This window comes from Rhinoraja longicauda, chromosome 23, assembly GCF_053455715.1.
Source record: "Rhinoraja longicauda isolate Sanriku21f chromosome 23, sRhiLon1.1, whole genome shotgun sequence".
Classification (NCBI taxonomy): Eukaryota; Metazoa; Chordata; class Chondrichthyes; order Rajiformes; family Arhynchobatidae; genus Rhinoraja; species Rhinoraja longicauda.
The window spans coordinates 7,124,968-7,152,159 of NC_135975.1; the positions used below are offsets into that span (position 1 = coordinate 7,124,968).

Here is a 27,192-nt window from a genome sequence, read left to right on the forward strand (position 1 = left end):
CTTCTTGCGTTTGAGGCAGCAGAAGTTATGAATCTGCTTCTGTTGTCTGTGTTTGTTGTCTCTGTTCGCCTGACTGACACAGGGGGGGGGGGGGGGTCGACAACGCGAGCCCCTTAAGAATGTGAATTGTGGCACCCGTTCAGATCGTAGCGTTTCATCGCATTACGGTGTTTCTGACAGGTTAAATGATTCATTCAGTGGTGTGAAGGGCCATCGGCGCTAGGACCCGGCGTGCTCCCCCTCCTAGCTCCCTCCCTGCAGCAACGCGTATAGCTCACAGTCACTTCGCCTTCCTCTGCCGGCACTGAACAGGACACCGGGCTGTAGTGAACGCTCCGCTCAGCCCCGCTCACGGTGGCAGTCAATGGCTGAGTCGATGTCCCTACCCATCGCAAGTGAACTAAAACTGGGAGTCAGGTTGTGACAGATTTGGTGAGTTTCAAGCACCCTTCGTCTGCTGTGTTCTCTTATCCCCAGCGAGTGGGAAGCGAAGGGAATGAGGCGATTACACAGTTTGTCTTAAAGCAAAGACAGACACACAAAACAAAAAGCTGGGAGTAACTCAGCGGGACAGGCAGCATCTCCGGAGAGAAGGAATGGGTGACGTTTCGGATCGAGACCCTTCTTCAGATCTAGAGTCTTAAAAAACAAGTGTCTTGAAGCAAAGACACTGTCTGAAGAAGGGTCTCGACCCATTCCTTCTCTCCCGAGATGCTGCCTGACCTGCTGAGTTACTCCAGCGTTTTGTGAATAAATACCTTCGATTTGTACCAGCATCTGCAGTTATTTTCTTATATATCTTAAAGCAAAGTGTCGCGTTTTAAAGTATTTTTTAAAATTTAAAAATAGGCTACAAATGCCTGGAAGTCATTTCTAAGAATTGCTTTTCGACAATAAAAGTAGTGGACCTTATTTGAAAGTTTGTAAAAAACAAATGTATTCCTCTAGACTCTAAAGTTACTAGTCAAAACTCTAGGGCTTTGATTTAAGGCCGTTTCTTTGATAATTCGGAGTAATTGGTCTGGAAATAATACCTGTTAATGTGTGGGGTCACGATTGTTTAAACCTAGTTTGGGCAATATTATTGACCACATGCGTTATCTCACCGTTGTTCCGAGTGGGGTGTTACGATGCATTTGGCTTGGATGTGCATTTAAAAAGGGAAAACGCTCAATATGATCATCAGGTATGATGAATACCTGGATCATCTCACCAAACTTGCCCACATAAAAATCTAAATAACCATTTTGTAACCGGTACCCAGGCCAGCGAAACCTGTGCGAGATAGCTCAGGTGTTGGCTGTTGTGTAGTAGAAAACAGAAATTGCAGTCCAGTTAAAAACCTTCACCTCGTTAATTCTTAAATTGGAAGCGGTCGCGTTGATTCGGATTAATCAGCAACCCCTTCCCAGAAACTAGAAAGCAATTGTATCCTTTCTTAACCCCTTCACCCCCCCCTCTGAGTAATAATTTCTCGAGATTTTGATCGATTTAATTGACCAGGAAGAGGTGTGTGGTGGTGGTGGTGGTGGATTGACCGAGAGTGGAAAGGCGGGCCAACGTGAGCATTTTCTGCCCTAACCGGTACCTGCGCCCTAACCTGACTAAACCGGAGCCCGGTTCCAAAGCGGTTTCTCCTGCTGAGATTCCTCTGAGACCAGCACGCCGATAAAAGGCAGGCAACCAATCACCAGACTTCCCATTTGGCGGCGGGCTCAATGTTGGATGTGACTTGTGTGGAGATTAACGGACTTTCCCATCGATGTGGGACGGGCAGCGAAGTGTTAAAGACGCATCGTTCTCCAGGTGAACAGACTGCAATTGGACGGGAGACTTTGATTGGTATCAGCCTAGTGAGTAATCACAGCGAGTTGTCTTTGGTTCTTGTCTGGCGAGGTCGGTGAGCAGCGAGACTGCAGATTTTTGTCTGTATTTTATTGTTTACGTTGGCTGTGTTTTTTAAAAAATGCTGCAGCTTTTATCCAGTTAGTTCACTGTTTGCATATCAAGCAGGTGGCGTTTTTCTTTCTGTGACTGGTAGCGCTGGAATGACTTGGGCGGAAAGGTGAGCCTAAACTGCCTTATTCTCCCTAAACTGTCTTACTCAACACACAAGATGCTGAAATACCTCTGCGGGTCAGGCAGCACCTTACCCGACCTGACCCGCTGAGTTACTCCAGCATTTCGTGTCCGTCGTTGGTCTAAACCAGTATCTGCAGTCCTTATGATACATTGCTCAACTTAATGTGCAGGAAGGGACTGCTGATGTTGGTTTACTGGAGATAGACACAAAACGCTGGAGTAACTCGGCGGGTCAGGCAAGCATCGTCTCTGGAGAAAAAGGGGTAGGTTACGCTTCGAGTTACCTGAAGAAGGGTCTCGACCCGAAACGTTACCTAGACTAGTCCCTTTCTCCAGAGATGCTGCTTGACCCGCTGAGTTACTCCAGCGTTTTGTGTCCATCTTGCTCAACGTAATGCTGCCTTTAAACGTTGACCTTTTGTGAAAGTAACGCCGTGCTTCTGCTGCCGGTAACTCTCAAGTGACCGAGAGCAAGTGTTGCACGCCCCAGTTTCATGTTTAAAGATGCCCGCCTTTCTTCACCCATTCCTTCTCTCCTGAGATGCTGCCTGACCTGCTAAGTTACACCAGCATTTTGTGAAATAAATACCTTAGATTTGTACCAGCATCTGCAGTTATTTTCTTACACTCGCATTGCGTGGTGAGCTGCTTATATTTAAGACGCGTGGTTTTTTTTTTAACGAGAACGAGGGAGACAGTGCGTTTGCTGTAGTCACGGAACTGCTCCGAGTAGTGCTTTAGATGCAAGGAACTGCAGATGCTGGAATATTGAGGGGGAAAACACGAAGTGCTGAAGTAACTCAGCGGGTCCATGTTCCCCAGAGATGCTGCCTGACCCGCTGAGTTACTCCAACATTTTGTCTTTTTTTTTGTTGCTCAAGGCATTAGTGTGCTTGGTTGCTTTAATTTCAATGGAAGCTCAACGAGTAAAGGTATCCCCTCAATCCCGTGCTAGTTCACTGTGTGTTAAAGATCCACTCCCGACGATGGAATGCTTTGAGTCGCTGCTTTGAGTTCAGTCTCTGTTCTTTATCCACGCTGTTAGATTTTCAAAGTGTGGGGGGTTGCGTTGACGAAGCTAAAAGCAGCGTTCTGATTTAATAGCGGAGGATAGACACAAAATGCTGGAGTAACTCAGCGGGTCAGGCAGCATCTCGGAAGAGAAGGAATGGGTGACGTTTCGGGTAGCCGAGGCGTTTGATTAGATTTGAAAATACCCCATCTGAGTGGGTGTAAGTCGCGGGTCCGCGTGGTACAAGTTAACGCTGAAATAATACGGACGCAACAAATTGCAGATGCTGGACTCTTGAGCAAAAAAAAACCCCGAAGTGCTGGAGGAACTCGGCGGATAAGGCAGTATCTGTGGCTGGGATGGATGTATGTTTAGTAATGTCAATTACTAATGTCAGTCTAAGCGAGCACTTGTATTCCGACGTCAAGTGACCGAGATATCGCGTCCACGTTTCTCACTAAATCTTCCCAATGATCAGACTGAAGAAGTGTCCCGACCCGCAACATCGTCTGTCCATTTCCCTCCAACGATGCTGCCTGACCCGCTGGGTCCCGCCAGTACTTTGTGTTTTGCTCAAAGCTCCAGCATCTGCAGTCTCCTGTGTGGGAAGGAACTGCAAGTGTTGGTTTAGACCGAAGTTAGACACAAAATGTTGGAGCAAGCCAGCAGGTCAGGCAGCATCTCTAGAGGGAAGGAATGGGTGACGGTTCGGGTCGAGACCCTTCTTCAGACTCAGTCAGGGGAGAGGGAGACACAGAGATCAGGGGGGAAGGGGGTTTCTCTAACTTAAAGTAACCCTTGCTTTCCCTCTCTCCCCGTCCCTCCTCCCCCACCCTAGTTCTCCGACTAGTTTCACCCTCCCCCTGATTACATTGTACAAATGCCTCGTTGTCGCCATCCCCTCGGCCAACACGGATCCATTCCTTCCCCTCGGCCAACACGGATCCATTCTACATTTCCCTCGTTCGTCGTCCCCTTTGATCTGTCGTTTACGCACGTTCCCCATCCATATCTCTGTCTCCCTCTCTCCTGACACTCAGTCTGAAGGGTCTCGACCCGAAACGCCAACCATTCCTTCCCCCCCAGAGACGCTACCTCCCGCTGAGACAGTTCCTCCAGCATTGTGCGTCTGTCTGTCTGTCTGTCTGTCTGCAGTCTCCTCTCCAGTCAAATCTTTGTTGGATGGCATTGCCTTTTCCACAGTTGATCCTCGGAAGTGTGACATTGAATCACTGTTATTTACTTCGCAAACGTTTGTGAGACGGTGCAAGTCAATGATTCTCCCTATTCATAGACTTGACATCGTAGACCATCCGGGCTTAGTCCAGAAGCTCCATGGAGCGGCGGGGGATAATAGTCCCTTCCCAATAGCCTGTGTCCCTGGGCGAGCCCCGACACCCGGCTAGAATGTGTCTGCATCCTTGTGAGAATGACGCGCTGTGCTAAAAATATCCCAGCCCAGAGTTTACAGTTTACCCTTTAACCAAAGAGCCTGGATCCCAACAATATGTTATCAGAGCCTAGACTTGGGCTGACCGAGTAACCTCCAGGTCCCAGTCTAGCCTACCGATATCTCTATACACATCAATACTTAAATTCGCATTTCACAGAAACGCAACAGTACAATCCTATTAGAAAATAACTGCAGATGCCGGTACGAATCGAAGGTATTTGTTCACAAAATGTTGGAGTAACTCAGCAGGTCAGGCAGCATCTCAGGAGAGAAGGAATGGGTGACGTTTCAGGTCGAGACCCTTCTTCAGACTGACAGTAAAATCCTAATCACTCAAATGGACAGAATCACCGGGATTAAATCCATCCGCACCAAGCACGTTGACAAGGTTATCAAAGTCAGTGTCGTCGCCTTTTTTGACATTGAAGCTAATGTTATGACTTCAGGTTTTTGGTTAATTCAAACAAACGTTACTCCTAGGCAGTTAGTTGTGCCCTCCGCTCCCGTTGGGGTTAGCTGAGGAAACGTTGGGTCAACGACCCCTATCTTGGGCCGGTGTTCGGCGGGGGATTTTCGGAGCCCATCGTCACTGGGGCTGCGATTGAGGGGTTGATCAGATGTGATGACCATGAAAACTAACAGGACGGGCTCCCATATTCGCGAACCCCGTTCTTTAACCCCCCCCCCCCCAAAATCTCATGAAACTGTTGCCGGTTTAACGTTGGACTCAATACCAGCGCCCACAGAGCGCTGTGACTTGGAGTTGGTTGAGACTCCTCTGGCACGTCCACTGTGCGGTGGGCGACCATGCAATGGGACTGGCGGTGGATTAACGTTGCGTGGTCGAGAAGGGTGGAGCGATGCCCCTCTCAGTTTACTTGAGATCCTAACAATTAGTCTAGTTCCTGATCCACCCATTTTTGGTGGTCGTTAATTGAGCTGAGAATCACATCCTCCACTCTCTATAACTCCCCTTTGCTGTATCAGTTGTATTTGAACTTGGCTTGGTTGTATTTCTGAACAATGTTATCTGGTCTACACTAGGAGAGGATGCAGAAATGAAAGGTTTCCACTGTGGCTCGGTACATTTAACTATAATCTGAAATCATCATCATCATTGGTCCAAAAACGCTCACCAAATCCACCCAAAACTTCATCCTCAACATTGATGGTCTCCCAGTATCCACCTCACCTCACATCCGGAATCTTGGAATCATCTTTGATCAAACCCTCTCCTTCGACAAACACATCAAACACATCACAAAGACAGCCTTCTTCCACCTCAAAAACATTGCCCGTCTCCGTCCATCCCTCTCCTCCACAGCTGCAGAAACCCTCATCCACGCCTTCATCACCTCCCGTCTGGACTACTGCAACAGCCTCCTCTATGGCGCACCCTCAAAAATCATCAGTAAACTTCAATACATTCAAAACTCCGCTGCCCGTCTAATCACCCACACCCCGATCCGTGACCATATCACCCCCGTCCTTTATAAACTCCACTGGCTCCCCATCCCCCAGAGAATCCAGTACAAAATCCTCCTCATAACCTACAAAGCCCTCCATAACCTGGCCCCATCCTACCTGACCGACCTCCTCCACAGGCACACTCCCACCTGCACCCTCCGCTCTGCTGCTGCCAATCTCCTATCCCCCCACATCCGGACCAAACTCAGATCCTGGGGGAACAGGGCTTTCTCCATCGCTGCTCCCACCCTATGGAACTCACTACCCTAAACCGTTAGAGACTCCTCCACACTCACCACATTCAAAACATCACTGAAGTCTCACCTGTTCAGTACTGCCTTCAACCACTGAAGGTCACCTCACCTTCTGTCTCCTTTCTCTGTTCGTTTATTTATTTACTTATTTATCTATTTATTCATTTCCCTATGTTCTCTAAATCTCTGTAAAGCGTCTTTGAGTATATGAAAAGCGCTATATAAATAAAATACATTATTATTATTATTATTATTATAATAAACCTAAACTTAACGTTTTACGACTGAATGTTCTATCTAGAATCTTTAGACATTTTTTACCCATGTAATTCGCCAAAGTTGCATACAAGATGTGTGACATTAATTGAAGTTGTGGTCGTTGCAGTGATATCTGCAGTATTCAGGTTTACCGGTTGGGTCTTCGTGCTGTTGTTGGGCAAGTCCTGGGCTGTTAAATTAAATGAATGGAGTAAGCGTGTGCGTGGATCTCCTTTTAAAGGTTCAGTCTGAGGGGAGATGGCGAGGGGAGATGGCGAGGGGAGATGGCGAGGGGAGATGGCGAGATGGGGAGGGGAGGAGGAGGAGGAGGGGGGGGGGGGGGGTCGCCTGATTGGCTTTGCGAGGGGGCAATGGGCGGATCGGTGCCTGCCCCAAACGGTAGGGAAGAGCAAATAGGAGTCCGGTGTAGGCGGAGACCCGCACACGGCTCTTAAAGCGAGCCTACCACGGTGGGATTACCGGAGTGGGGCTGGGGCAGTAACAGCAACAGCTCTCTACCTGTGCCCTTGGATCGCGGAGTCCCGAAAGCTGACTGGTGTTTGATCAGGTTACATAGCAGACTTCTTCAGCGGTCGCGTTGTTTAGTCGAGGCGCTGAGAGAGACTGATTCCTGGTTATTTAGTAATGCCGTTTATTCCAGCATTCGGGGGGGGGGGGGGGGGGGGGGGGGCAACAAATCGACGATTAAGCGGGGAATGTTTAACTGTAGTTTGGAAAATTGGAGTTGTGGTTCCCGCGTGGAACTGTCACGGTCTCCCCTTTCTGTTTTCTGGTGACATTTGTGAGTGGGTGGAATTTGACTGGTCGAGTGGCCGCTGTTTGATGAATCCTTGGTGGGTTCGCCCTGTGTTCACCTGTGGAGACCCTGGCTGATGTGTGGGCGGCAATGTATTGAGGGGAGGGGAGGGAGGGTGTGGAGGAGAGACCCTGACATTATAGAGCAGAGATGGGCGGGATGTCTTGGTTAGCACGGGTGATGGGGAGAAGGCAGGAGAATGGGGTTAGGAGGGAGAGATAGATCGGCCACGATTGGATGGCGGAGTGGACTTGATGGGCCGAATGGCTTAATTTTACTGCTATCACTTATTATTATGATCTTATAATATTGGAGTGAGAGTGGTGGAGGTTGGGTTGGGGTGAGGTTGGGTGGGGGTGTGGTGGGTTGGGGGGGCGGGTGGGGTGGGGGGTGCGGTTGGGTACCAAGGAGAGGAAGCTGAGACGCGGCCATCCCATAGCCTGGCATGGTGGGCATATGGAGAACGACTCTCTGAAGAAGGGTCTCGACACGAAACGTCACCCATTCCTTGTCTCCCGAGATGCTGCCCGACCTGCTGAGTTACTCCAGCATTTTGTGAATAAATACTCTGGGTTCTTACCATCTCTCTCTCTCTCTCTGTCTCTCTCCATGTTTCAGGTTGGCCATGCTGAAGATCGGATTGTAGCCGAGCTATTCACCTGGGAGTAAAACTTGCAGCGAACAGGAACGACGACCCCAGCAGAACAAGATGGCATCGTGCAGAGTGGCGAGGGGGTGCCTCAACTTCCACCTGCTGCTGCTGCTGTTGCTGTCGGTGGGGGCGGGCGGGCGGCTGGGACCCACGAGTCTGGAGTATAAATCCTTCCAAGGTGAGAAGGCGGACTGGTCGTTCAACCACCTGGCCCTGGACGAGCGCACTGGGAGCGTGTACCTGGGGGCGGTGAACAGGATCTACAAGCTGTCCGGGGACCTGCAGCTGCTGGTGGTCCACCAGACGGGGCCTGACGAGGACAACCCGGACTGTTACCCCCCCAGGATAGTGCAGCCTTGCAGCGAGCCCCTCCGGCTGACCGACAACGTGAACAAGATGCTGCTGATCGACCAGGGGGAGAGGCGGCTGATCGCCTGCGGCAGCCTGTACCAGGGCATCTGCAAGGTGCTGAGGCTCAACGACCTGTTCAAGCTGGCCGAGCCCTCCCACAAGAAGGAACACTACCTGTCCGGGGTGAACGACAGCGGCTCTGTGTTTGGGGTGATCGTGGCCGGCCAGGGGGACGGCTCCAAGCTGTTTGTGGCCACCGCTGTGGATGGGAAGCCCGAGTACTTCCCCACCATCTCCAGCCGCCTCCTCGCCTCCAACCCAGAGGCGGACGAGATGTTCTCCTACGTCTTCCACGACGAGTTCGTCGCCTCCCTCCTGAAGATCCCCTCCGACACCTTCACCGTCATCCCCGACTTCGACATCTACTACATCTACGGCTTCAGCAGCTCTGCCTTCGTCTACTTCCTCACACTACAGCCCGAGGTGGTCCACTCCGGGCCCGGCTCCACCCGCCAGAGGGTCTACACCTCCAAGCTGGTGCGACTCTGCCAGGCCGACACCACCTTCAACTCCTACGTGGAGATGCCCATCGGCTGCTTGAGGGACGGCGTGGAGTACCGGCTCCTCCAGGCTGCCCACCTGGCCAAGGCTGGGCCTGTGTTGGCCAAGTCTCTGGGCATCACCGCCGGACACGACGACGTGCTCTTCGCCGTCTTCTCCAAGGGCCAGAAACAGCGCCGCCAACCCCCAGACGAGTCTGTCCTCTGCATGTTCGTCCTCAACACCATCAACGAGCGCATCAAGAGGCGTCTGCAGTCCTGCTACCGGGGCGAGGGCTTGTTGGACCTGGCGTGGCTCAAAGTCAAGGACATTCCGTGTGTACCCGCGGTAAGGCTGCCTCCCTCTGTCTCTGTGTGTGTGTGTCTCTGTGTGTGTGTCTCTGTGTGTGTGTCTCTGTGTGTGTGTGTGTGTGTGTCTCTGTGTGTGTGTCTCTGTGTGTGTGTGTGTGTGTGTCTGTGTGTGTCTGTGTGTGTGTGTCTGTGTGTGTGTGTCTGTGTGTGTGTCTCTGTGTGTGTCTCTGTGTGTGTGTCTCTGTGTGTGTGTCTCTGTGTGTGTGTCTCTGTGTGTGTGTCTCTCTGTGTGTGTGTGTGTGTGTGTGTGTGTGTCTCTGTGTGTGTGTGTGTCTCTGTGTGTGTGTCTCTGTGTGTGTGTGTGTCTCTGTGTGTGTGTCTCTGTGTGTGTGTGTCTCTGTGTGTGTGTCTCTGTGTGTGTGTGTCTCTGTGTGTGTGTCTCTGTGTGTGTGTCTCTGTGTGTGTGTGTCTCTGTGTGTGTGTCTCTGTGTGTGTGTCTCTGTGTGTGTGTCTCTGTGTGTGTGTGTCTCTGTGTGTGTGTCTCTGTGTGTCTCTGTGTGTCTCTGTGTGTCTCTGTGTGTCTCTGTGTGTCTGTGTCTGTGTGTGTGTCTGTGTGTGTGTCTGTGTGTGTGTCTGTGTGTGTGTCTGTGTGTGTGTCTCTGTGTGTGTGTGTGTGTGTGTCTCTGTGTGTCTCTGTGTGTGTCTCTGTGTCTCTGTGTGTGTCTCTGTGTGTGTCTCTGTGTGTGTCTCTGTGTGTGTCTCTGTGTGTGTCTCTGTGTGTGTCTCTGCGTGTGTCTCTGCGTGTGTCTCTGCGTGTGTCTCTGCGTGTGTCTCTGCGTGTCTCTCTCTGCGTGTCTCTCTCTGCGTGTCTCTCTCTGCGTGTCTCTCTCTGCGTGTCTCTCTCTGCGTGTCTCTCTCTGCGTGTCTCTCTCTGCGTGTCTCTGTGTCTGCGTGTCTCTGTGTCTGCGTGTCTGTGTGTCTGCGTGTCTGTGTGTCTGCGTGTCTGTGTGTCTGCGTGTGTCTGTGTCTCCCTCTCCTCCACGTTGCAATGCAAACACTGTGTGGTGATGGAGCATTTCAGTCAGAAGTCCCTCATTGAAACTTACCAGGCTGGATAGAGTGGATGTGGAGTGGATGCTTCTACTAGTGGGAGAGTCTAGGACCAGAGGCTATTATTGCCTCTGAATAAAAGGACGCACCTTCAGAAAGGAGAGCAGGAAGAATTTATTTAGGCAGAGGGTGGTGAATCTATGGAATTCATTGCCACGGAAGGCTGTCGAGGCCAAGTCAATTGATATTGTTAATGTAGAGATAGATAGATTCTTGGTTCGTATGGATGTCAGGGGTTACGGGGAGAAAGCAGGAGGATAGGGTTGAGGCAGAGAGCCATGATTGAATGGAAGAGTAGACGATGGACTGAATGGACTAACTCTGCTCCTAAACTCATGAACATATGAAGGAGAGGCTGGACCAAGGAAGTTAAGAGGGGACATGACTGAGATGTATAAAATTATGAGTGATTTGGTACTTAAGAGGCTTTTGAATAGAGTCCTACACCGTGGAAACAGGCCCTTTGGCCCAAGTGCCCACATCCATCAACATACCCCATCTACATTAGTCCCACCTGGGGCATTTGGCCCATATCCTTCTAACCCTATTGTGTTACATCAGGTTAGGAGTGTACAGGTACATGGATTATGCAGGTAATGGAGGGATGTGGAGCATGTGCAGACAGAGACTAGTTTAACTTGACTTCATGTTCAGCATGGACATTGTGGGCTAAAGGGCCTTGTGCTGTACTGTTCTATGTTCTATGTATGGACATGGTACACAGCAGAGAACTGTTCCCCTTATTGAAACTGAATAAAACTTTAGGACATGGATTTACTGAAGGGGTGAGTGATTTAGAGGAGATCTGAAGGGAATCTTTTTTTCACTCGGAGATTGGTGAGTACTTGGAATGCATTGCCAGAGAGCTGCTGGTAGCATTTAAGATGTGTCCAGATGAGCACTTTAGCTGCTGACACCAGCTTGAAGTTAGACACAAATTTCTGGAGAATGCGATTAATATGGATGGGTGCCCATTGATTGGCATGGACACTGTGGGCCGATAGGTCTGATTCCACGTTGTATGATTCCATGACTACTAACTAACACCTACAATCCATGAGACAACTTGAAAATGAACATTGTACTTGGTGCAATGTTGGATAACACACATTGACATCTTAAGGAGAGCTGTTTTAGTAGTGGGATGCTAAACTAACTTTCCTCAGCAGTGTTTATTTTGAAGAGCAAGAGGTCCTTTATCCATGGTATCCTGGCTAATGTTTTCGCCATAGTCAACGTTCCCAGAACAGATTATTTAGTTATTTATCCTGATGCTGATTGTGGGAGTTGCTCTGAACATATTTGCTGCTCTGTTTCCTACATTACACAAATTCCCAGACTTCAGTAAGTCCCGAAGATAGACGCAAAAAGCTGGAGTAACTCAGCGGGTCAGACAGCATCTCTGGAGAAAAGGAGTAGGTGCCGTTTTGGGTCGAGACCTTTCTTCACTAAGTCCCACTGTGCTGTAAAATACTCTGATATTCCCCGCTGATGATGGGTGTAATGTAAGTGCCCAGCTCTTGGTATGTTTACAACTTGCTATGCATTTACTTAGGCTTACCTAAGTGGACTTCAATACAGAGTGCACATGCAAAAGTAAGGAGAGACTGAATGTTTGCAGGTAATCACTGGTTTTGTTCCTTTTGGACTCTGATATTGAGTGACGTTTGCACGTGTGTTATGTAATGATGGCGTTCAGTGGATTCAACGTCTGAAGGAGGTTTCGACCCAAAATGTCACCTATTCCCTTCCTCCAGAGATGCCTCCCGACCCGCTGAGTTACTCCAGTATTTAGTGTCAATCTTCAATGTAAACCAGCATCTGCAGTTCCTTCTTACACATGATGTTGTTTGCAGTGATGTCTGAAGTGAGAAATATCTAGGTTTGGAGATACAGCACGGTAGCACCCCCTTGGCCCATCGAGTCCACACCAACCATTGATCACCTGTCCACACTGGTTCTTTGTTATCTCACTTTCTCATCCACTCCCTACACACTAGGAGCAGGTTACAGAGGCCAATGAACCTCCAAACCCGCACGTCTTTAGGAAACCGGAGCACCTGGGGGGGGAAACCCATGTGGTCATAGGAAGAATGTGCAAACTCCACACAGACAGCACCCAAGGTCAGGATCAAATCTAGGTCACTAGCACAGTGAGCCAGCGGTTCTTCCAGCTGTGCCACAGTGATGCCCTATTCTGAATGTATGTGCTCTTGATCAACCCTTGTGTGTTGTTATGGCATTTAAATCATGTGACCAAAGCAGGTTTCTAGAGGCTCACTACTCCAACTGAGACAGCAGGTCTCTTGGAAAAGTGGTATCTTCACCCACATGGTAGATCCAGGGCATGTACACTCAGCAAAGACTTGCCATTGGACAAGCTCCTGATATTGGTAGCAGCATAGTGATCGGAGCTGTTTGGCACTTTACCCCAAACTATAGAAGATGCTCTCGATACTAAACTTACCAGCGTGTATTCACTGCCAATGCAGGTTTTGAAAGAACAAGTCGCAATGAAGGTTGTCGTCGGAAGTGAAAGAAATATTGCAACTTAATGGCAATTTAAAAAAAAATTGCTTCCTGCTGAGTTAACTGTCTGACCAGACACTAGATGTGTACATTGGCACCCTCATACTTGATTCAGTTCACTGCTTGTGGTATTGGGGTACTTAAATCTTAATTCGTGCCTGGGGCCCCAATCATCATTAAATAAGCACGCGTGTTTATCGGTAGGTGGCATGGGTTGGTAGCCTGCCAAACACTTGCTCTTTTGGAGATGCATCAAAGATGGGCACTTGCATTTGGCACAAGAGCTCATGAAATTTAGGCATTGGCTTTAAACCTTGAGACAAATCTAAGATTCTGAAAACAAGATGTAATTGGCAATCAAGAAAACGATAACATTTCATTTAAATAGTGTAATTACTTTGGCCATCATCTAGTATAATGGTTTGATTTTTGAAGTTTAGTTGATGTTGCTGCATCTATTTGAAAGCAGCTGTGTCATTTGTATAAACACCCAACAAAAATAATCTTTTTGAATGACCAAATAACCTACATTTGTTGTTTGAGGAAGTAGTGTTGGCCAGAAAAATACCCTGCACTTCCAATAGATTTCAGTTCGGGGATGGGAAGCAATTTAAATTGTGATTTCTCCAGTCCTTTATGCGACTCGCTGTAATTTTTGACATCCAAATACATTTGGCCCCAACTGGTTTATAGTCCACTTGAGCCTCGTTTCACTCTCCCAGAGCATATCCTTCAGCTCTTCCACCTCTTGTACATGATAAATTCTGTACACATTTTGCAATGGAAATTGAATCCACAGCTACAGACTTGGTGCCGAGCTGGTTGTGAAGAATGTGTGGTTGTAGTCCTCATTTGATGGGTAGCGCTCATTTGCAATGGTACATGATTTGATTTTTTGCAGTGCCAAAAGTCTACATTATCTTTTAATAGCCACTTGGTATTTCCTGATTCATTTCTGCAGTATCAGCGTAGAAATTAGAAAGCTTACTTCAAACATGATAAAATTAATTTGAGTAGGGAATATAAAGTTTTCAAATGTTTCTTTTTAATCCTTGCTTGTAAGGCTGGTGATTTATTTGTGACTTTAGGGCTTATGAATTATGCACGCCACTGCTCGGATATTAAAGTAGAATGTTCTGATGGTTCAAGAGTGTAAATGAACCATGTGCCGAAGTGTCGTGTCACCAGATTGGCAAGCGTATTGTTTCAATTCTGTCTTGTGCTGAGCTAGCTCAGCTGCCTCATTTTATTTAAATTATAATTTTCAGTTCACTGTCATTTTGCTGTTCAATCTTAGTAACCGCAATATTTCAATGTCTATGCAAAATGAGCATGGGCTGCCTGACCAGACGTGAACAGTTTTGTCTCTTGCCTGCCTGTCTGATTCCATTGCCCTACCTCTGCCTTCTTTGCAACCTAACCTTGTCAACTTTCCCCATCACTTGGCATTGGGGCTCCAGGCTTGGCTTCTGTCTTGCCACCACCGCCTTTGTTTGGCTCCCTTGAATGTGACATGGACTGCCTCTACTCCAAACTGCGCATTATTAACTGTGCAAATCCCCCGTGACAATGTTGGTAACTCTCTGATCTTAGTTTAGTGTAGAGATATATTCTATGCAAACAGGACCTTTGGCCCACCAATTCCACGCTGGCCAATGAACTCCCCGCACACTCGTTCTATCCTGCACAGTGGGAGCGGTTTACAGAAGATAATTAACCTGGAAACCTGCATGTAGTTGGAATGTGGGAGGAAACTGGAGCACCCGGCGGAAACTCACGCAGTCATAGGGAAGAATGTCCCAATATTCACCTTGACAATCTTGATGTGTATGCCCTTAAGCTGGACGAGGAACAGTCTGACAAAGGGTCTCGTCTCGAAACATCACCCATTCGTTCTCCCCAGAGATGCCGCCTGTCCCACTGACTTACTTCAGCAATTTGTGCCTATCTTTGAGAAACTTGAACATTGGGTGTCTGGTCCAACTTGATGAACTTAAGAAGGGCACCTTCAAGCCTGCATAACAACAATTTTGCCATTCTGATGGGGAAAGTTAATTAACAATGATAAAGAGGAATCCATGGCCCCAGACCCCTTTGTTCCTGTTAATTAATTTTCCCTCTTCCTTTCTCTTTATGTCCTCATTTATGATTCTCTTTGAGTCATTTATATGATGAGTTAGGAACAGAAGAGCAGGCCAATCATCTCCTTAAACTGGCTCCTCCATTTAATACAATTGAGGTTGATTCAATATTAGCATCAGCACCACATTCTCACTGCCTTCAGACACCCTCGGTGTTTAAATGTTCGTCAATCTCTGCCTTGAGTATATTCAATGACTCTGCCTCCCAGGATCTCTGGGGTAGAGAATTCCAAAGATTCATGATCCATGGGGAGAAGAAATTTCTCCTTGTCTTCATTTGGATTGGCCACCCTCTTGTTTTCAGAATTTTTAGTTTAGAGATACTGCACAGAAACTCTGGCCCACCGGGACCACGCTGATCAGCATATCAACACTATCCTACACACACTGGGGACAATTTTTACATTTACCAAGCCAATTAGCCTACATACCTGGACGTCTTTGGAGTGTGGGAGGAAACTGAAAAACTGAGAAAACGCACGCAGGTCATGGGGAGGAACGCACAAACTCTGTGCAGACAGCACCTGTAGTCAGGATTGAACCCGGGTCTCCGGCGCTGCAAATGCTGTAAGGCAGCAACTCCACCGCTGCGCCACCGTGCCCGCCCTTGAAGCCCTCTAGGTCTAGATACCCCCATTCGAGGATGTCTCTTACGTTCAAGTATATTGTGCTGTGCATGAGTCTGGTGAGCTGCAATGAACGATCTTGCCTCCAGCATCATCACAGGCGTATAGCCTCGGACAAATGTAGAAAAGTAAATCATATACTTGAAATCGCAGCATCTACCCAATTTTCAATAAGATCACCTACTGTTTGACTTGACTCCAATGAGTATCGACTCACCTTGCCTAGTCTTCTTCATATGCCCACCACTTCCTCCCACAAATCAACTGAGTGAACTTATTCTGCACAATCTTGATCACGGAGACCAAATGTGTACATAATATCGTAGATGTGACCTCATTGGCATCAAAGCTTTCCCATTTTTATCATTCATGGCCTTGCAATAAAGGTGAACATTCTCTTAGCCTTCCTAATTACTTGCTGTGCCTGCATGCTAACTTCTCATCTATCTTCTAGAACAGCACAAGAGCAGGCCCTTCGACCCTTAATGACAGCTCTGAACATGATGTCAAGTAACACTAATTTTCTCTGCCTGCACATGACCCTTATCCCATCCTTCCTGTCCAAAAGCCTCTTTAATGCCAGTTTTATATCTTTCTCCACCACTGCCCCTGGCAGCATGTTCCAGATACCCTCTGCTCTGTGTATTTAAAAAAACAATTCTCCTGCACATCTTTAAACTTCTCCCCTCTCACCCTAAAGCTATGCCCTTTCATCTTTGACTTTTCCACTGTGGGAAGGAGGGTTCTGACTATCTACCCAAAATTCATCATTTAATCACAAATACCCTTTTCACAGATCAGTGCTGGTTTTCACAGATCAGTACAGTACTGGCATATTTCTGTCTTGAAGTGGGCATAACATTGATGCAGGATTCAGATTGTTAGTTCTGGGTGCGCGGGTGATGAGTGTGTTAACGTGCGACACCAGCCAGTCCTGTCTCAAGCAGATATTTCTGGTAGTCACAAAATGCCGGAGTAACTCAGCGGGTCAGGCAGCATCTCGGGAGAGAAACAAATGTGTGACGTTTCGGGTCGAGACCGCTTCTTAGTCTGAAGAAGGGTCTCGACCCGAAACGTCACGCAATCCTTCTCTCCCGAGATGCTGCCCGACCCGCTGAGTTACTCCAGCATTTTGTGTCTACCTTCGATTCAAACCGGCATCTGCAGTTTTTCTCCAAGATATTTTCGGCATGCAATTTGGAGACTCTAGTTTTATTTGCTCACCCTTTTATTTCCCTTTGATTCGTGAGAGAATCAAAGATTGCGCTTGAGGGGAAAAGAGTTCTGACAAGGCTTTGATTCCTTTCCTTTCTTTCCCCGCCCCCTGCCTCCTTTATATCTCCCTGTTTCCTTTCCAATCTCTCCCTTGACATATAAAGGCGGTTTATAAACGCAAGTTCTTTTTTGCCGTTTGACTCGAGAGACAATAAGGGTTCCAACCTTGTTGTGCCCTTCAGCAGTATTAGTACTGACCCCAAGCACTGTCATTACAATCTAAATAAAGTCCATGCAATCATAAATGGAAGTGTAAAATAAATCACCGTGGCAGCAGGTGTTGGGCAGTGCATTTCAATTGGGTGATGAGGCGCACCGTGTGATTAGTGCTCTGTGCTCTGTTAAAGTCTAGAATTAAACCACTTTCTCCCAAGCACATTAGGTAAAAAGCACTTCACTGTGCTGAGGAATAAGCCACCGTTGTGCCCCAACTCGATCCGTTTGTAAGACCTGAGGATTTGCCGAGGGGTTGTTGGATGGATCACTTTATTAAAATCGTAGAGTCATACAGTGTGGAAACGGGGGGCCCTTCAGCCCAACTTGCCCACACCGACCGACAAGCCCCATCTACACGAGTCCCATCTGCCTGTGTTTTGGTTCATAGCCCCCCCAAGCCTACCCTATCCATGTACCTGTCTAAATGTTGCGATTGTATCTGCATCAACCGCCTCCTCTGGCAGCTCGTTCCACACACCCACCACCCTTTGTGTGAGTGAGTGGCTCCTCGGGTTTCTATTAAATCTTTCCCCCCCCATGTCCTCTGGTTCTCGATTCCCCAACTCTGGGCAAGAGACTCTGTGCATCTACCTGATCTATTCCTCTCGTGATTATTGTAGTGGCAAACTGGTGCTTCAGTCACCTGACCATTTCTATCCACCCCCGCCTTCCCCCTATCCCCATCATGGATAACAATGATCATGTTAATTTATGGAATTAAGGATTATGGAATTAAAAATATGGGACAACTTTATAAGGAAGGCACCTTTCTGACATTTCAGGAGTTGCAACAGACTTATGGTCTTCGTGGAAATGATTATTTCAGATATCTTCAACTTAGAGATTATGTAAAATCGAACTCCCAAAATTTTCGAATTAGAAATTCAGAAATTCTTGATGAATGTTGGAACAAACATCCTAATACAGAAAAATTAATATCTTATATATATAATATCTTATTAGACAGTGACATTCCCTCCACGGACTTATACAGACAAAAATGGGAAAAAGAATTAAACCAAGTAATTACGAAAGATACTTGGGAAGAAAGTTTGCAACATATACATCAGTGTTCACTAAACGCCAGACATTCTCTAATACAATTTAAAGTAATACATAGGTTACACTATTCAAAAACAAAACTACATAAAATTTTCCAACATATCTCACCTAAATGTGATAAATGTCAACATTTAGAAGCTACATTATTTCATATGTTTGCAAACTGTATAAAAATTAAAAAATTCTGGGTAAATATTTTTAGCATAATATCTAAAGTAACCAGCACACAATTGGACCCAGATCCAAAATTAATTATACTCGGAATATTAGAATTAAATCAAACATTTAGAACAATACAAAGAAACTTTATGGATTATAGTTTAATAACAGGAAAAAAATTAATTCTAAAATTTTGGAAAGGCCCTACGGTCCCCACAATCAAAATGTGGATTATAGAAATGACGGAGACCTTAAACGTGGAAAGAATCAGATTTTCCCTGTTGGACAAACAGGAATTATTCATTGGAATATGGTCTCCTTTTATTGATTACTTAAAGGGTCAGAATGGTTCAGCACGGGAACCTGACTAGCACTCGGACTAAAGAATGGATGAAATGCTATACTTTGAAATGTACGTATATATCTCGAATGAAGTTTTTGTTATTTTAATAAATTTTTCCATTCTTCTTTAACTAACTTTTTCCTTATCTTTATAATTTGTTTTTGTTTTTGTTTTTATTTTGCTTCTCTCTCTTTTCTTTCTTTACTTCATCTATTTCTTTAGTTCTATCTAGTTTTTTAAAAAAAAGGGGGCAAAAGGTATTGGAGACAATATAATAATAATTGACAATATTATCAATTTAAAAATGTATGACTGTAAAGATGTACCTATCTCCAATAAAAAATTTATCTTAATTAATTTATGGACTTTGGGACCCATATCACATTTGCATTTGGGCAATTGCCAACTGGGAGCTACTAAACTCTATACCTTCTAAAAAAAAAAATGCATTTGCATTAGGCTTTGCACTGTAGCAGAAAACCATAAAACACTTTTGAGTCAGTGAAGTACTTTTGGAAGTGTAATACCTTTGCAGTAGCAGTGTTGCAGTATGTCAGAAATATGGCTGGCAACCTGTGCACAGAAAAATCCCTGTAAAGCAAAGCGATAATGACCAGGCAATTTGCTTGGGGATTTTCGGTGATGGATATTGCTACTTCTCTGAAATAATGCGGAGGTTTATTGCATTCATCTGTGTATAGGCAAGGCCTTGATTTAATCCTTCTGTCAGAAGATGGCACTTCTGACAGAGCAGCACTGTCCTTGGGTGCCAGCTGGGTCACTTCATGCTTGTATCCCTGGAGTGTGATTCGACCCTTTATGCTCAGCCAAAACTGGGAACAATACAGGGATAGTTAATTGCTAACACAAGAAAGTGCAGAAAGGCACTTGTGATCTCAATGGTTAGTTAACAATGGCACAAGATGAATGTTAAAAATTCTTGCCCATTTCCTTTCCGATGTTTCTCACACTTCTCGCTCGCTCTGAAACCGAGAGTAGAAGTGTATTGATTAGTAGTGTAAGTTAAAACTGAAGGCTGTTGTACTAAACACACAAGGTTTTAAATTACAGCATGAGTCAATAATCTATTTATAAGTGCTTTAGGTTGGGAACTTTCACTGCTCAGGCTATCCAAGACCAGTTATCTTAAGGAAAGCTGACCTGTGTGAAGCAGTTAGGGACTATTGGTTCAACACCTCATCAAAGACAGCACCTATAAATCCCCATCAGAACTCTTGTAGTTTTTAAAAAGAAATCTTTTTGTATTTTACAGAGGAGATATTCGCAATTGTCCTTGCAAACGTTTATCTCTCAACCAATATTGCCTTGTGCAAAAAATGATTACCTGACCTATGTAAAGGCTGATCACGTTCCATTGTGCTCTGATCTTCCTGTAATGTGATGCATTATTGTATGTGTGATTCTCAGAATGGGGAAAACCCCAGGCTAATGACATTCAGTCAGGGAGAGGATCAATGTGGACTTGGTACGAGTCCGGGTCCACCACCGATTTTCCGGCACCCTTCTTTCCAGAGCCTTGTCCGATTGTCCGTTTTGCCGGACAGACAGAGGTCACGGCCTCCGAGAGGAGTCTAACGGTACTGGAATGGTCCGCCTTGGCTGCCGTAGAGCCGAGATACCGGCCTGCAAATTTGGCTTTGGAAGTCCGCTATGGGAATGGATCTGCTGGCTCCAGCCCGGCCGTAGTTCCAGAGCCCCGGCCTCAGTGGGCAACTTCGACCCGCCGATTGGAAGTTTGACTGCGGAAGTCCCGATGCGTTTGAGATTGGCCGCCTCACCCAGCCTATGCCCCACATTTTCGGGGGGATTTCTGCGGGGGGGGGGATTTCATGTGTAGTTCTGTCCGGAACTACCAGTTGCCCAAAAATCAGTGGTGGACCTGTACTGCTTAGGGTATAGCCAAACCATTCTGCCTTCTGCGTATCAAATAGTATTGCTTTGTGTTGCCAACAGCGGTGACTGTAACTGAGTGATAGCTTGTTACCCAAAAGGGAAAAAAACACATTGCGTCTCCTTATTAATGCTGAATATTTTGTGGTTGGTTCTTATTTGGCAATTTTTTTTCTGTCATAAATTATCGTAGAGATAAATGAAGAAATAAATAGAATACAAAGCACAGAAATGGGCCATGAGGTTTGTGCTGACCCTCCTGCCTATTCATATTCATCCCATTTTTCCCACATGAGATCTACATCCCTCTATTTCTTTCCTATCCAGGTACCTGTCCAAATGCCTTTTCCTTTGGCAAGGATGAGAGGAAATCTTATCGAAACGTATAAGATTATTAAGGGGTTGGACACGTTAGAGGCAGGAAACATGTTCCCAATGTTGGGGGAGTCCAGAACAAGGGGCCACAGTTTAAGAATAAGGGGTAGGCCATTTAGAACTGAGATGAGGAAGAACTTTTTCAGTCAGAGAGTTGTGAATCTCTGGAATTCTCTGCCTCAGAAGGCAGTGGAGGCCAATTCTCTGAATGCAATCAAGAGAGAGCTAGATAGAGCTCTTAAGGATAGTGGAGTCAGGGGGTATGGGGAGAAGGCAGGAACGGGTAACTGATTGAGAATGATCAGCCATGATCACATTGAATGGCGGTGCTGGCTCGAAGGGCCGAGTGGCCTCCTCCTGCACCTATTGTCTATTGATATAATGGTATTTATGTCCACAATCAATAGAGGCAGCTCTTTCCAGGTATTTACCAGCCACTGTGTGATAAACAAAAGTATTAGATTTCACTTAATTTTCTCTCTTCCTACCTGAAACCTGTGCTCTCTAGTTCTATACCGCCATGTCCTGGAAAAAAACAAACAATTATGACCACCTATCTATCTATGCTCCTCGAAGTTTTGTACACGTCTACAAGGTCATTCCTCAGCCGCCAACATGCCAGACTTTGTGCTGGCTGTAATCTGTATGGTTATGAATTTGACCAAAGATAAATGCAGACACAAAGTGCTGGAGTCAGCCAGAGGGTCATGTTGCATTTCTGGAGAACATGGACAGGTGACCTCTTTAGTCTGAAGAAGAGTCCCGACCGAAAATCTCACCAATCCATGTTCTCCAGAGATGCCGCCTGACTAACTGAGTTACTCCAGCACTTGTGTGTCTTTTCTTTTGCAGACCAGCACCTGCAGTTCCTCGTGCCTCCAAAGATAAATGTACATTGAATGTTATTTTGGAGTGAGTTTTAACCATTGGCATTCTTTTTCTTCCCCACAGCCTGTTCCAATCGACGACAGTTTTTGTGGCTTGGACATTAATGCCCCGTTAGGTGGTTCCACTCTCATGCAGGGCATTCCCCTGTTCTCGGAGGAGAAGGACAGGATGAGCTCGGTGATTTCGTACATTTACAACAACCATTCGCTGGTGTTTGTGGGCACAAAAAGTGGCAAGCTGAAAAAGGTAGGAATGCTGATTCCTTCTTTCCCTCTTCTTTCCCCCACCCCATTCCCTTGGCTGTTGATGCGTGAGGTGGGATTTGCATCGCCCAGTGTCTGGTGTTGAAAGCTTGAGTAGTACATTTTATTGTACCTGATGTTGCTGTACACGTTTCCTTCATTGAAGGCTTTCGTCTGGAATCAGTGCATTGGAGTTGCTTGGAATTGACAGCAAGCAGACTTCATTGGCAAACAACAGTGAAGCATTTTCAGACTTTTCAATCTGTGTGATTTGGTGTTCGTGACCAGGTGTTGGAGAGCTGGCATCAAGAGATGTTCGGGATATTCGTTAACATTGGAAGTTGGTGAATCAACTTCACATCCGGCAAAGACACAAACAAGTTGGTCAGCAGTGCTGGAAAGTTAATTGTTTTTAACTTTGTGGACTTCTGGTGGTTTTTGGCAGCTTGATAAATGAAAGAACCTAGTTGAATTGAACATCGAAGGTTGAGAGTGTTTTGTGGTCATTTGAGTTTGTGAATGCTTAGGAGGCAATGTGTCCTCCTGCAGGGAGCCATTGACATTTGAGTGCAAAATCACCACTGTGCTGGCACTTTGACCACTGGCTCTGTAGCCTGCCCTCACTCCATAGAAATGCTGACCCCCACAGGCACGTACCATGATGCTGTGCAACCTTCGTGTGCAAGGATAACTTCTGGGTTTTAATCCAACATTATACTTTGTACACAACATATGTGATTCCTTGGTGAATGGGTAACCTGATCCCTGAAGATATGTGTAGAAGTAACCAGCCCGTCATGTGGAAGGAACAGTAAATTGTTTACTATTTGTAAAGGATCATCAATGGAATGTATACTTGGATGTAGTAGCCTTTTTATTGCTTGGCTAATTCTCTATGTGGTTGACTATATAAAGGGATATTGTTGCGATAGGTCCATGGGTTAGAATGCTTGCAAAATAATCTCTCTGTATTTTGACTATTATTCTCTCATAATATTTCTATAGTCAAACTATTGCCATACACCAGAGCTGTAGGTAGGCCCCCTCGGTCATGGCTGACCATGGGTGATGCATCCTAGTTGTTGGCTGCTTGCTCCACACCTCGGCTAGAGCAGCGTTGCATGTAGCTGAAGAGACCAATGCGGGAGTGACAGTCTCTGTCACAAAGGTCACGTTTGTGTGTTGAAGTTGCTGCGCTCCTTTCCACGTGCCCGCTTGTCTGCCGCTGCGTTCATCAGTTTCTCTTCCCCCCCCCATTTTGAGATGTCGGTTCAGGGTACCTCTCCACCAAGAGCTGTACAGGTACTGAAATTGGACCAGTTTATAACTATCAGCATTAACCTCTAACCAGCACAGAAGAAGTGTTGAAGACCAAATGCTTTAAACTGATTGTTGGAAGGGAGATGAGAAATTTGTATTCACTCAGAGGATTTTAAGGGTCTAAAACTCAGTGCCAGAAACCTCATCACGTTTATAATGCACATGGTGTACTTGAAGAGCCATGTCCCTCAGGGCTGCAGACCCAGTTCAGCAACGAGTGATGACTTTAGATAGCTCTTGTATGATTCTCTCAGACATGGAGCAATTGACCACTTCGTCTAGTGTAAATTTTCTGATGTCCTTTCCACCTGTTGCCTGTTTTTGATGATGAATGGTGATAATGACTGAACCCCAGAGAGACTGAAGCCTGAAACCTACAGTATGATCTGATTGACCCTCTGCTGTCAGTAGTTATGTTTTTTTTTAACAAAAATGAAAATAAAAAATTGCGAGAATAATATATACAATATATGTACACAAGAATATATATATATATATTCAGTTAGATAGAGCTCTAGGGGCTAACGGAATAAAGGGACATGGGTAGAAGGCAGGCACGGGTTACTGATTGTGGATGATCAGCCACGATCACAATGAATGGCGGTGCTGGCTTGAAGGGCCGAATGGCCGCCTCCTGCACCTATTTTCTATGTCTATGTTTCTAATACAAAACAATACCAAACATTGTTGCCAAATACCAAAAGCCACCACCGCCAAATACAAAGTCACCCAATTATCTAAACAAATATTCTTAAATGTCAAATATATTCCCGAAACAACTATACAATCCTTGTCGAGGATGCATTCCACTCACGGCGGTGCCCAGCGGTCCCGGAAATCTCCCAGGGTGCCTGTGGAAAGCGCGTAGTCCTTCTCTAATACCACCCGAAGGGCCGACGTAACCCCAGAAAAGCAGACAGGCAGCCGGTTCTCAGGCAGAGACTTCTTCCGCCTGGCGCCGTGATTCGCGGATGGCCAGCTTGGTCAGGCCTCAGCAGTTATGTTGGTAGTTCCAAAAAGATGTCGTCAAAGAAGAGTCAATAATCATGCCTATTCCATGTTCAGTCGAGATGGATGGATATTTAGGAACCTAAACAACTGGTAGCCACGTGAATCAGATGGCAATGTGGTTTTGAAACATATCGGCAGTTTTCCGAATAATGGATTTTATTTCTGAGCAATTGCAACTAAGATTGATTAATTGAAACTGCCGAGGACAATTGTTAACCAGACAATATAGATTGATGTGGTCCTGCACTATCACAGCAAGATGTGAAAGTGAAGATTGAGATAGTGGTGAGTGTTCTCAATACTGCGTTAGATTTTCACTGTCCTCCATCCTCCCTGACATAAGAATCTGTATATCCTTGAAATCGCTGTTGGTGAAGAGGTCTTCCTCTCATAATCAGGTTATTGCCTAGACTCGCATTAACCATAATTAATAGCGGTTTTAAAACGTGGAGCATTGAATTAATCTTTAAGAGGAATGTGCCACAGTTAACCCGGCTGTATTGGAGGAATATTGGCCTTAAATGTTCACAATTAGTAATTATTATACAATCGCGTATTAATGCTCCTGTTTTATTCTTTCTTTGATGATGACATGATCACGCTCTTAAAGTTATAACTAATATTTCGTTCTGAATTCATTTTAATGATTTGGACTGTCAGAATTTAATTGTTTCAAGATTTCATTGTGCATTTTAGTGTGGGATTAATGTTTGTTGGCTTTTATTATTTGATCTGTGTATTAATTGGAGCTTAAAACCAACTGAGGGAGAAAATGTTTTTCTGCAGCTCATTCTGGCTGTTAGAAGTTATCTATCTTTGGATTTTGGTCTTGGAAAATAATAGAAATAGGTTGTTGTACGAGTGGTTGTGTGAAATGTGAGAGAGCATCGTTAGTGGGATATAACATCGGAGCATAGCTGGGAGCAATGGTCATCTTTACTCTGCACTGCATTTCTTACTGCAAAGAAACAGGGCCTTTGGCCTGACTTGCCCACACCGGCCAACATGTCCCATCTGCACTAGTCCCACCTGTCTGCATTTGGCCCATATCCCTCTGAACCTGTCCTATCCATGTAAGTCCATAAGATCCACATTGGTCCATAAGAGTGAACTTGCAGTACAAATAAATGCAAGGTCATGCACTTGGAACTGAGGTATAAGGTGCAGGTCTTCAGAGAGGGAGAGAGAGGGAGAGAGAAGGAGGGAGAGCGAGAGAGAGGGAGAGAGAGGGAGAGAGAGGGAGAGCGAGGGAGAGCGAGGGAGAGCGAGGGAGAGCGAGGGAGCAGTGGGACTAATTGCAAAGTTCTTTCAAAGGGCTGGTTAGGATGGGGGAATGACCACCACCGGTGGTGCATCAAATGATATATGTCCGGCAGCAGAGAAACCTGTCGTCCTGGAGCTCCTGACACCAGTTTGACATTGAACATGTTTTTTTAGTTTTTAGAGGTACAGTGCGGAAACAGGCCCTTCAGCCCGCCGAATCCGTACCGACCAGTGATCACCAACCAGTACACTAGTTCTCTGGTATCCCAATTTTATGCCTTGAACACCAGGGAACCTGCAGACCTGTACGTCTTTGCAATGTGGGTGGAAAAACCGGAGCACTCGAAGAAAACCCACGCGGTCACATGGAGAACGTACGAACTCCGTGCGGGATTGGACCCTGGTCTCTGGCGCTGTAAGGCAGCAACTCTACCACTGTGCCACCTCGAGGTTACCTAGTGCAATGTGGGGGTATAGGGAGAAGGCAGGAACGGGGTACTGATTGAGAATGATCGGCCATGATCACATTGATTGGCAGTGCTGGCTCGAAGGGCCGAATGGCCTCCTCCTGCACCTATTGCCTATTGTCTATCTGTGTCAGCGTTTTGAAGTGCACATATCAAATCTCTCTCAAAATTTCAGATTCTACTGATCAGACCTTAAGGATTGTGTATTAAAATATTACTTTTGAGAGTGAGGATTCTCCCTGAAATGTGTGCATAAAGGATGCAGCTTGTACTTGCATGTAGTGTTGCAGTGAATAATTTGGCCGTGGTAAATATTTACAATGCCCATCTCTCATCGCTCTCTGTGTAAATAGGTTGATTTCCAAGCCAACCATGTTTATTATGGTTGTTGGCTGGAGAGAGATTTTCAGGTCTTGTTCTACCACCTGCTTCTCTCCACAGTTGGAAAGAATGGAACAAAAATAAATTCAAATATATGTTTTCGAACGCAAATGCTGTGCTAAAGCTGACATTTGAAGAGCTCTGTCTATTGATGAAGTTTTTTTTTTTTAGATTTAGATTTAGAGATACAGCGCGGAAACAGGCCCTTCGGCCCACCGAGTCCGTGCCGCCTAGCGATCCCCACACATTAACACTATCCAATTTTTACATATTACCCAGTCAATTAACCTACATACCTGTACGTCTTTGGAGTGTGGGAGGAACCCGAAGATCTCGGAGAAAACCCACGCAGGTCACGGGGAGAACGTACAAACTCCGTACAGACGGCGCCCGTAGTCAGGATCGACCCTTCTTCAGAATCTTCAGACCCTTCCATTCTTTCCAACATCCTTACGGTCTGATCTTCAGAAGGGTCTCGACCCGAAACGTCACCCATTCCTTCTCTCTTGAGATGCTGCCTGACCTGCTGAGTTACTCCGGGATTTTGTGAAATAAATACCTTCGATTTGTACCAGCATCTGCAGTTATTTTCATACACTACTTATAAATTGAAATATGCATATGGCTCGCAGTCACACGCACTCAGAAAATCAATAAAGCAGCCAGTTAATTTTGG

At 46.0% G+C, this 27,192-nt stretch overlaps 1 protein-coding gene across 1 annotated transcript; it reads left to right on the forward strand.

Annotated features, from left to right (window-relative positions):
- Nucleotides 1–281: 281 nt before the first annotated feature.
- LOC144605069 (plexin-A4-like) lies at nucleotides 282–26,713 on the forward strand. The gene is made up of 4 exons (XM_078420114.1): nucleotides 282–432; nucleotides 7,962–9,234; nucleotides 21,896–22,078; nucleotides 26,688–26,713. The coding sequence occupies exons 2-4, from the start codon at nucleotides 8,053–8,055 to the stop codon at nucleotides 26,691–26,693; spliced, it is 1,371 nt and encodes a 456-aa protein (XP_078276240.1). The 5' UTR covers nucleotides 282–432; nucleotides 7,962–8,052; the 3' UTR covers nucleotides 26,694–26,713.
- The last annotated feature ends 479 nt before the right edge of the window (nucleotides 26,714–27,192 follow it).